An 11,590-nucleotide genomic window follows, 5' to 3' on the forward strand; every position below is an offset into this window, starting at 1 on the left:
TACATTTGACATGCTTCTATTGTAATTAGAAATATACATGTAGTTTTTAGTATCATTGAATCCCATTTCAAACAAGTAAATCATTGAAAATCATATTAAATAGAGACAGTTGTTTCTCAGGAGTGTAGTCTTTCCTTCTTTGTGTATCTTCTACTGACTGTAGTACTGACCCTGGCCCTGGGCTGCTGTTCCTCTCCCATCCTCCAGGGCGTCGCTGTGGAGCTCCTGTGTGGTTCTGCCTCTCCTGGCCCTCACCTGGATGTCTGCTGTCCTGGCCATCACCGACCGACGCTCCTCCCTCTTCCAGATCCTGTTCGCTGTGTTTGATTCGCTGGAAGGCTTCGTCATCGTCATGGTGCATTGCATCCTGCGCAGAGAGGTACATCATTCTTCACCCTGTTGTCACTCTGACACATTTCACCTTGATGATACTCTGTCACAAACTCTTTTTTTATTTATTATTATTTAAAAAAATGTATTGGTTGGTGTGCTCTGTGCTCCACTAGGAGCTAAAAGGGAAAAGTTGATTAACCTTTAACGAGTCACCAACCCGGATCCGGGATCACCCCCCACTCCCCCCCCACTGAGTAGCATAGCTAGCATAGCGTCACAAGTAAATTGTAGCATCTAAATATCATTAAATCACAAGTCCAAGACACCAGATGAAAGATACAGATCTTGTGAATAAAGCCACCATTTCAGATTTTTAAAATGTTTTACAGGGAAGACAAAATATGTAAATCTATTAGCTAAACACGTTAGCAAAATACACCACTATTCTAACTCCATCAGTTTCTTACTCCTTCAGGTGCTATCACCAATTCGGCTCAACTAAGATATTGATAGCCAATAACCTATAAAAAAAACCATCAGATGACAGTCTGATAACATATTCATGGTATAGGATAGTTTTTGTTAGAAAAAAGTGCATATTTCAGGTAGAAATCACAGTTTACAATTGCACCGACCATCACAAATCGACTAGAATTACTAGATAGAGCAACGTGTATGACCAATTTACTCATCATAAAACATTTCATAAAAATAGACAAAGCATAGCAATGGAAAGACCCAGTTCTTGTGATTTCAGACCATATTTCAGATTTTCTAAGCGTTTTTTCAGCGAAAACACAATAAATCGATAAGTTAGCATACTACATGTGCAAACGTTACCAGAGCATCGATTCCAGCCAAAGAGCGCTATAACGTCAACATCGCCAAAAGATATTAATTTTTTCACTAACCTTCTCAGAATTCTTCCGATGACACTCCTGTAACATCATTTTACAACATACATATACAGTTTGTTCGAAAAGGTGCATATTTAGCCATACAAAACCGTGGTTACACAATAAAAATACTAGGAAATCAAGCCTCAATATGTCTGACGTCATCTATCAGAGTGATCTAGTTTAATTGAAAGCTAATCATATACTTGACTAAAAAATACAGGGTTGACAGGAATCGAAAGACAAATTAGTTCTTAATGCAACCGCTGATTTACATTTGTAAAATTATCCTTACTTTTCAATACAGGGTTCGCCAAGTGAAGCTATACCAAACAAAATGGCGAAATATGCGTTTAAAATATTTCGACAGAACAACAATTTATCATATTAAATATTGCTTACTATGAGCTGTTCTTCCATCATATTCTTGGGCAATGTATCCTTTCTATGTTATAAACGTCTTTTGGTCGATAGATGTCCTCTGTCCTTCGAAATATCCACTAACGATCGAACGGGACCCCAAAACGTGTCCAAAGTTTCAGAGTGCACAACAAAGAAATTCCTCAAAATCGCACTAAACGGATATAATTTCCTATAAAACGGTTTAAATTAACTACCTTATGATGTTTCTAAGTCCTATATCGAATTAAATTACAGACGGATACATTTCAAGTTGATAACCGAGCCTGTGAAAATGGCGTCCGGAGGTCCCTTCCTGCGTAAGGGCGAGCGTCGAAAGGGGGGCTACTCTCACTCCTTGGTCTTTTATAACCTCTGAGAGCTACGGAGAAGGCCCATTCCACTTCTCATTGGTTACTGACATCCAGGGGAAGGCGGGTGCAGTTCGTGTCGTTCCATAGGATAGACAGAGACCTTAAAAACTGATCTGAAACCAGAGCTTCGCTCTCAGACCTTTCACTGTCTGTCATGGATTTCGCTGTAGAAAGAGTTCTGGGTCACCCACAGACACCATTCCAACTTTGTATGAAACTAGAAAGTGTTTTCTTTCCAATAGAATTAATAATATGCATATTGTACGAGCAAGAATTGAGTACTAGGCAGTTTAATTTGGAGACGACAAAATGCTAATTCGGAACAGCACCCCCTGTAGTCGCAAGAAGTTATTAAGTAAACTAAGTCATTGGTTGTTTTGAGGGTGATGTGGAGGGGAGGAGGATGAACAGAGAAAAATCTGACTGTGAAATTGAAAGGTCATGACCTCTGTGTTTATTATGGTGTACTGTAGGTTCAAGAGGCAGTGAAGTGTCGGGTAGTGGACCGCCAGGAGGACGGGAATGGAGACTCAGGGGGATCTTTCCAGAACGGACACGCTCAGCTTATGGTAGTACCACTGGAACGTTATTCTTCATCTAAAACCATGTCTAATATACTTGATATGTATTACATGTTCTTTGTTAACAGGTTTTCTATACATTTCTTTCTTCATTAGACTGATTTCGAGAAAGACGTCGACATGGCTTGCAGAGGAGGTAAGAGTACCGGCAAAAAAAAGAGTGAGTTTATGCAGTGTGTCCGTCTGTCTGTTTGTCTGACCCTATACAACTCTCTCTGTGCATGTGGATTTTTCTTTGAGTTCTGTCATTAAAAGTTGCACCTGCTTTGCCCTCTCTGCTGCACGCGTATTGTGTGTTAGCCGCACCCTCCCATCCCACTCCTCTCCGTTGTCAGACCACGGCCGCCACAGCAGCCGCCCCTTATGAAGCACAAAACACTGTTTTGACATGAGATGCACCACATTACTGCAGCATAATGTAATTTAGCCCAGCCATTTGGCAATAGGGCGGTGGTGTGCGAACGAGTGCTGAGCAGTAATATGAGGATAAATAGGGTTGTCTGAGTCTCCCACATCTTCCCCCACATCCACCGACAGGCGGGCAGGCCGTTCTATAATTATGTACCGACCAACAGTGCAGCATCAGATAGAGGCTCTCCTCTGATATCCGTAGGGGGCGCACGGAAATCTGATTATCTCCCGAGACAGGATATCAGGAAAAGCATCTGGAGCAGAAACGCCATTGAGACGCGAGACACAGCAGACAAGCCCACTGAAGGGGGAGATGGAATATAAGAGGAGTGAAATGACTTTCTCTTTGTGTGAGTGTGTGTGGAGCGGTGGGGACTGGGGAGTGATTGTAAGATATTTTGTCATGCTGACAGGAAGTTGTCTGATGCTGTTGTCTAGCCCTGTGCTCAATAGTGAGATGCACACCACAGCAAGCCAGCAGTTACTGTGAAACGGGGTCGCGGCGTAATCTTCAAGCTAATGATCAGAAGTTCAAGGAAGGCAGTGTAGTCACTAGTTCAATCAACAGTGGGAAGGTTTGCACTCATTCTATAGCATGTCCAAGTCTGAGTTGGACATCTTGAGAGTCACCCTATCTTTATCTCTGAGTTTTGCGTCCTCTCAAACCTCCCTCCCTCCCTCCCTCCCTCCCTCTCCCCCCAGGTACTCTGAAGCGTTCCTCTCTCCAGGGTGATGAGAAGCCATCCTCCCAGCCCCTGACCCTTCAGAAGGGCTCTAACTTTAACACCATGCCTGCCAGCATGGCCAAAGTCCACCTCCAGAATGTGGCAGACTACCCCAGTCATACCCTCACCCTGCGCAGGGAGAAGGGTGGCGCCACCAAGGGCATCAGCACCGAGCTGCCGGGAGCCAAGTCCATCTACATCTGTGACGGGGAGCTCTTTAAACAGCTGGACGGGGAGCTGTCTCCACGGGGGACAGGGGAGGCCGGGGGGCCTGAGGGCACAGGACCAGGGTACATCATCCTGCCTAACAACAACAACACTGGCACCCTGGGGCGGCCCGGAAAGGGCAGCAAGGAGGACACGACGGCCAAGTACAACATCAGCATCGAGCAGCAGATGCCCCAGACCAGGCTCATCCACCTGGCCAACTCGGCGGGGATGGAGGGCGTCCCGGGTTTCGCGCTGAAGAGCCTGCCTGCGGACCTGGTCAGTGTCTCCTGCTCGGAGAGGGAGTCGCCCGTCCACAACATGCAGAACGTCTCCGGAGAATCCCACATGACCAACAGCATGTGTGAACAGGGTGATTCTGGGAACTCTGGAATGATGTCCATGAGCGAGACCGTGTCCACTCTCTCCATGAGCTCGCTGGAGGTAAGACACACACACACACACACACACACACACACATAGACGCACATACAAACACACACAACCGCATGTTCTCACCACATGACTTGAGGAGGGAGATGGGACAGCTTGATCAAAGAAAATATCAGAAACCAACCAGTGTATTCATGGCATAGGGTTTCTGTTGAAATATCTTTATAGTCGCTATCCTTTTCTGTGTGGTAACAGCACTGTAGTGGCAACATGTACAGAAATATCCCAATCTCGCCTGGCTCGACAGAACGCCAAGATATTTAAAAAGGTCAGGTTTTAGTATTCTCTCCTTGACTGTGCCAGTCCAGTGGGGGAGCTCAAACTCAGACTGCTACACTGACCAGCACACACACGCGCACAGCTAGTCGTGCCAAGCCAGCCAGTCAGATAGGCAGCCAGTCAGATAGGCAACCAGTCAGACCTCTCAGCCTGCTGGTGTCTTTTCACCTAGGGCCAAACTCGCTCCCCTCCCAAAACTCTGTACGTACAAGGTCGCAGCTGCCAGGGCAACCAACAACCAAGCAGCCTGAAGGTCAGGCCTTTCTTTTTCTGCTCGCTAACAAAGGTCACTCGATCACAAGCTGTTTACTGCAAGGATTCACGCCAACGGGGTCAGGATTAAGCAACATGGACACTCAGTTTCTCATGAGTCACTGTTACCACTGAGAAACTGTCTCAGTCGTTTTAACTGATTTGAAACTAACAGTGAAACAGTGAAATGCTGAGGAAGACATCACCATTTTGTCTAGTCAGACTCACACAGCATAATGATGATAGCAGAATGTATCTTTTAATCTTTCCCTCTTGTCTTTCTCCAGAGACGAAAATCTCGCTATGCGGAGCTGGACTTTGAGGTAATTTCAGACTTCTGGACTGCATTTCTTCTGAAATAATGTCTTGACGGTTTGACAAACTGTCTCTAATGTCTCAATTCTGCTTCCAAAAATCCACTAGAATTGACATAATACCTTTTTCTTTATAATTATGGTGCATGGGACAGTATAGTAGATCATATGCAGTACTCTATCTAAGCTTTGTAGACGTCTCTGGTGGATGGGAGCTAAATGAAGGATTTTTCTATGATGGGAGTTTTTTATGTGTTTGGTCCGTGTAGAAGATTTTTCACAAGCTATGTTGTTGTTTAAGGATGATTGATTTTTTTTCTCTGTTCATACCAAAGTATTACCATGTTGATGGTGGATGGTGGATAAATGGATGGTTGATTTTCCTGTGTGATTGTCCCATGTAGAAGATCATGCACACACGGAAGCGTCACCAGGACATGTTCCAGGACCTGAACAGGAAGATCCACAGTGCAGACCAGGACAGGGCGTCTCCGCCTGGCGATGGGAAGGCAGGGAAGAGGTGGAGTGTGTCCTCAGCAGGCAGCGACAAGACCATCATGAGCGTACGACACTCTGTCTCTCACTCTTATCTCTTTCTCTCTGTCTGTCTGACTCACTCTCTTTCTTCCCCTTCGCCACATCTCTCTCTCTCTCTCTCTCTCTTTCCCTTCGCCACCTCTCTCTCTCTCTCTCTCTCTCTCTCTCTCTCTTTCCCTTCGCCACCTCTCTCTCTCTCTCTCTCTCTCTCTCTCTTTCCCTTCGCCACCTCTCTCTCTCTCTCTTTCCCTTCGCCACCTCTCTCTCTCTCTCTCTCTCTCTCTCTCTCTCTTTCCCTTCGCCACCTCTCTCTCTCTCTCTCTCTCTCTCTCTCTTTCCCTTTGCCACCTCTCTCTCTCTCTCTTTCCCTTCGCCACCTCTCTCTCTCTCTCTCTCTTTCCCTTCGCCACCTCTCTCTCTCTCTCTTTCCCTTCGTCACCTCTCTCTCTCTCTCTCTCTTTCCCTTCATCACCTCTCTCTCTCTCTCTCTCTCTCTCTCTCTCTCTCTCTTTCCCTTCGCCACCTCTCTCTCTCTCTCTCTTTCCCTTCGCCACCTCTCTCTCTCTCTCTCTCTCTTTCCCTTCGCCAACTCTCTCTCTCTCTCTCTCTCTCTTTCCCTTCGCCAACTCTCTCTCTCTCTCTCTCTCTTTCCCTTCGCCACCTCTCTCTCTCTCTCTCTCTCTCTTTCCCTTCGCCACCTCTCTCTCTCTCTCTCTCTCTCTTTCCCTTCGCCACCTCTCTCTCTCTCTCTCTTTCCCTTCGCCACCTCTCTCTCTCTCTCTCTTTCCCTTCGCCACCCCTCTCTCTCTCTCTCTTTCCCTTCGCCACCCCTCTCTCTCTCTCTTTCCCTTCGCCACCTCTCTCTCTCTCTCTTTCCCTTCGCCACCTCTCTCTCTCTCTCTCTCTCTCTCTCTCTCTCTCTCTCTCTCTCTCTCTCTCTCTCTCTCTCTCTCTCTCTCTCTCTCTCTCTCTCTCTCAGTTTGTTCTCTGGTTCACCTATTCTCTTCTCCTGTCCCTCCCTCTATCCAACAGGACAAGCAGCAGACACCCAGTAAGAGAGCCTGGGAGGGCATCAGGAAGACCCAATCTCCCCCGTCATGGATGAGGAAGGACCTGGAGCCCTTGGCGGCCTCTCCCCTGGAGCTGCAGAACGTGGAGTGGGAGAAGGCCAGCGCCACCATCCCTCTGGTGGGACAGGAGATCATGGACCTGCAGACAGAGGTGTGAGACTGAGACAGAGAGACAGACGGAGAGAGAGCAGCCAACCCCGTCCCCCAGCCCAGCTCTCAGACAGACAGACAGACACCTTCCCTTCCCGCAGCTCCACGTCTCAATCTCACTCTGAGAACCAACGACCAAACGATCAATGACCAACGAAACGGGCAGGGGTGAGAGAGAGAGAGAGAGCGAGAAGCTCCTTTATGTTGGGACCCAACTAAGAGAGAGAGAAAAGGGGAAGACATACAGAGAGAGAGAGAGAACAATTGTCTGTTAAATGGGGGGGAAAGAGAACAGGTTTGCAGTGCATTTTGTTATATTTTCTTATTGCTGCTGGAATCAGTTTTTTGTTTACTATGTCAGAAAGTCATATATCCGGTCTGTTATTATCCACATTATTACTTCACTGGGCACATGCTTGAGTCCCTCTCTCCTCCTGGTAGATCTTTGTGGATGGTTAGCCAGTTTGGCAGTTGGGTGGTGTAGGTAGTGTAGATTAAAAGGACAGACTGCAACTGCCTATGGACTCTTCACCAGCCTGCTAACAGATCACCTGGACCAGCCACACAGTTCATGTTCCAACCAAGCCTTTAGGCAATGGACCTGGTCTGGACAAGACCTTCACCCAACATACAGTACATGTCCCAAACACGCCTAGGCAGTGGAGGAGGCAGACTGCTGGACCATAACCATGTGCCTCTCCATGCCAACGAATAGCCCCGTCCCCCCACCCTCCACTGCACTGTCAGACAGAGTCCACACCCCCTTGACAGGAAGGGAGCAGACCGATGACATCAGTCAGCCAAAAGGGTGGAAAACCCTTCCATTGGTGGGTGCCATAGTGACATCAGCATAGACCAACAAGGATGAGATATCTCATTTGCGGATGCCCTTAATGACACCACTGAAAGCCAAGATGGCCATATATCATTGGTGGAAGCCTCTATGACCTCAGCAGAAGCCAAGGAGACACTGTTTTGATTGGTTGACTGATTGCTTGATGTACGAGCAGGCTTGGTACATTTGTGGCAAATTGAATTCTGCTTGTTCGGCAAATGCAGGTGGTAAAAAATGAAGGATACTCATGTCACAAAGTATATAAAGAATTATGCTTAATATTGACAAGGAAAATGAATAAATATAAAAATATATATGATAAATACTGTATAGGACATTACAGAGGTTGTGACTCGGCAGTATGGGGTACGGATTAGTTGCACACAGAGAAAGCACAAGGCTCTTTTGGAGTCCTGTTGTACAGCAATGTAATTATTTCAACAGAGTTCTACAGAATGAATTTTAGCCTATAAATATCTTTCTTACTGTGCTTGGGGATTATTGTTCTCATTATTATAATTATGACCATGATTATTCAGATTACATCTGCGTCCGAAATGGCACCCTATTCCCTATATAGTGCACTGCTTTTGACCAGGTCAAATGGCAGGAATTAACACCAGGTTAAAAGTAGTGCGCTATATAGGGAACAGGGTGCCATTTCCCCTCCCATCCTTTTCAGGGTACTGGAATATGAGTGTTCTGTAACTCCATGTAACAGTGTGTGTTTTGGTATCACTGACTGTCACTCCCTCCTCAGATCTGTACCTGTCTGACATGAACCCTGACCTCTGTCCCCTGACCTTTAACCTCCACCGCCCCCTCCTTTTTAGTTCACTGGGGTTGACTCTTTGTTAATGTACAGTTTTCAGAGCACAAAATGAATGTGTCATATTTCTAATAAAAGTATATCTATATAATAAACTATCTGTTGTCCTGGTGCATTTGTACTGACAATGTTCCTAATATATACTCTATTTAAACCCCTAGAGTCGACTGACACACCGGTGTGTCAGTCTAAGTTACATAACAAAAAATTCCCCATCAAAATCAGTCAGTTTAAACTAGAGATATCTGTTTGTTGCATTGGATGCTTCTCAATCCACCACTTCCCCCGGGGTTGCACTTCCGCATATGTGGTGAAAGGTGGCAGAGCGTGTTTGTCAGACCATACCTAAATGGATCCTAAAATTCAAAATCAAAATCAAATAGCTAAATGATCCATAGTATGACCATTTTAAAACAATTCCATATGTCAGCATCGCACCCCCCCCCCCCCCTCCCCAACGTCTTAAACTCAAAAAAGTTAATCTCCCTATTCCCCTATAGTTTTTGTACTGTGTGTTTAAAACAATTCCATAAATTTACTTGGACATTTTTTTCTCCCATAATGTATATTGTCAAAGCACAAGGCATCCAACACAATTACCTGGAGGATGATTGAGGGCTCGAATTGTGTGTTTGTGTGCGTGCTTATGTGTGTGTGTGCACGTTCGTCCATGTGTGTGTGCTCGTGCTTCCGCTTGTGTGTGAGATTAGAAATGGGAAGGCGTGTGGCTGTAATGACCTAAGCATTATTTACAGCCCCTGAACAGACACCCAATCTGGACAACAAGACGCTCGCTCGGCTAATAAAGATTTAACTGCTCGTAAATAGGCCAGGCAAATAAAAATGATGTGTGTTATTATTAGATTTAAGGAATACATCAACGGTGGAGGCACTAAGGTTCAGAGTGCTGAGGAAATACTATCCAGCACAAACAGAGGATATTACTACATGTCACTGCAGAGCTGCTAAATGTCCTCACCCTAATTATTGGGCTATAATTTATTCATTAATTTATTCACAATGGATCAACTTCAGACATTTTAAGTGGGGGAAATCCAATGGGAAAGGTTCTAGGGGCCTTCTGTACCATACAGGAATGTTTTAAAGGTATGCTGGACTGCTGGACTAACCACAACGTATCTCTTAGGAAAATATGGAGTTGCATCAAATTATAAACACAAAAGTCATTAACATTTGACCTGATCTGCCATAAGTACTTTGGACAGGCTTTTCAATCTAAATGTTACCAAGGTACAGAGGCCCAGATCCCAGTAGGTGTAGGAGTTGTTCCCCTCTATGCAGAGGTTTGTTCTCCAACCCCTACACTCCCTCCATCCTCCACATCTCCACTCAGAGAGAGGAGGCCAGCTGCACAGTGGACCGAACTCACTGAAACACTCCTCCAAAGAACAGCATCTGGCCTTCCACACACAGACAACAAACCACTGGGCATTGTTCCGCTCCCTGATTCTCTTCTGTTTTAGCTTGGTGTTTAAAAAAGTAGATTTAGAGTGAGACTCTTCATCTGGAATCTGGAGTTTTGTCTCCCTCCCTCCTCTCCTGTGGTTGGGCACAGATGATGATTTATTTGTGTTTTTCAGAACAGGGAATGTATGTGCAGCAGTGTCACAGGGACTCAGAGAGAAACTGGCACTGATTTAGGCTGACAGGGTCCAACAGCTGACCTACCTCAAAGCCCTTGGCTGGGTGTGTGTGTGTGCGCATGTGCGTGTGTGTTACAAACACACTGACTCACCTTCCTCTCTCCTCTCATCTCCTCTCTCATTCACAGCCAAGCCAACCTTTCTTCTCACGTAACCACCCTACCAGTCCTGGTTCAAAGTCCAGTGAACAGGTTCTCTAAGTATTACAACCCCTACAAATGACTCTGGTAGACCTTCGCTGGTCCCATATACACATTAGAATGCCTCCAATGATCCAGCGTGAGCCGCAGTCTTGGTAGAAACCTATAGTACCCATCATTAGCGTCCATCCATAGATATTAGCCTCACATTGTACATTAGGCAATCAGAAAACATTAGGTTCAAATTAAGCCTCATTATAAAATAGACTGACATTAGGTTTTAATGAGGATCAAATGACAGGAGTTAACACTGGCCGCCTATGGACTCTCAGAGTGCTCCATCCTCACTGAGGCCAGCGGAAAAGCTACAGGAGAGAGTGATTAGAAGAGCTGGAGGAGAGGAGAGTAGGAGAGGAGAGTTTTCATTTCATTACAGTACAACGGTTTGATTTGTCTGATCTTAGCTAGCTACATAGCCGTCTTTGTATCAAAGATAATTGTGTAGTTTAGAGTAATTATCGAGGTTAGCTAGCCAGCTATTTTCGCACTTCTAACGTAGTCAACACTGCTAGCTAGCCAGCTAGCCAACTTCTACCGAAGTTGCTATTCTACTGAATAGCAGCACTGTAGAAACTATTACATTACAACGGAACGACTTGATGAGTGTAGTGTTAGCTAGCTACATAGTTGTCTTTGCTGTCTTTGTATCTAAGATAATTGTGTAGTTTAGAGTAACTATCGAGGTTAGCTAGCCAGCTATTTTCGTCCGCCGCGCCACCGTTCTCCTACCTAGTCAACACTGCTAGCTAGCCAGCTAGCCAACTTCTACCGAATAGCAGCACTGTAGAAACTATTACATTACAACGGAACGACTTGACTAGTGTAGTGTTAGCTAGCTACATAGTTGTCTTTGCTGTCTTTGTATCTAAGATAATTGTGTAGTTTAGAGTAACTATCGAGGTTAGCTAGCCAGCTATTCTCGTCCGCCGCGCCACCGTTCTCCTACCTAGTCAACACTGCTAGCTAGCCAGCTAGCCAACTTCTACCGAATAGCAGCACTGTAGAAACTATTACATTACAACGGAACGACTTGATTAGTGTAGTGTTAGCTAGCTACATAGTTGTCTTTGCTGTCTTTGTA

The 11,590-nt window shown here is 45.5% G+C and overlaps 1 protein-coding gene across 1 annotated transcript in view; it reads left to right on the forward strand.

Moving 5' to 3' along the window:
• Nucleotides 1-8,431, forward strand: part of LOC120030901 (adhesion G protein-coupled receptor B1-like) — a 69,516-nt gene extending 61,085 nt beyond the window's left edge. The window contains exons 27-33 of the mRNA XM_038976410.1: nt 208-379; nt 2,476-2,571; nt 2,680-2,719; nt 3,697-4,370; nt 5,198-5,233; nt 5,629-5,787; nt 6,794-8,431. Coding sequence (XP_038832338.1) covers nt 208-379; nt 2,476-2,571; nt 2,680-2,719; nt 3,697-4,370; nt 5,198-5,233; nt 5,629-5,787; nt 6,794-6,988 — 1,372 coding nt within the window. The 3' untranslated portion in view covers nt 6,989-8,431. The remainder of the gene's footprint in view (nt 1-207; nt 380-2,475; nt 2,572-2,679; nt 2,720-3,696; nt 4,371-5,197; nt 5,234-5,628; nt 5,788-6,793) is intronic.
• Nucleotides 8,432-11,590: the final 3,159 nt, after the last annotated feature.

This window comes from Salvelinus namaycush, chromosome 37 (genome assembly GCF_016432855.1).
Source record: "Salvelinus namaycush isolate Seneca chromosome 37, SaNama_1.0, whole genome shotgun sequence".
In the NCBI taxonomy this organism is placed as follows: domain Eukaryota; kingdom Metazoa; phylum Chordata; class Actinopteri; order Salmoniformes; family Salmonidae; genus Salvelinus; species Salvelinus namaycush.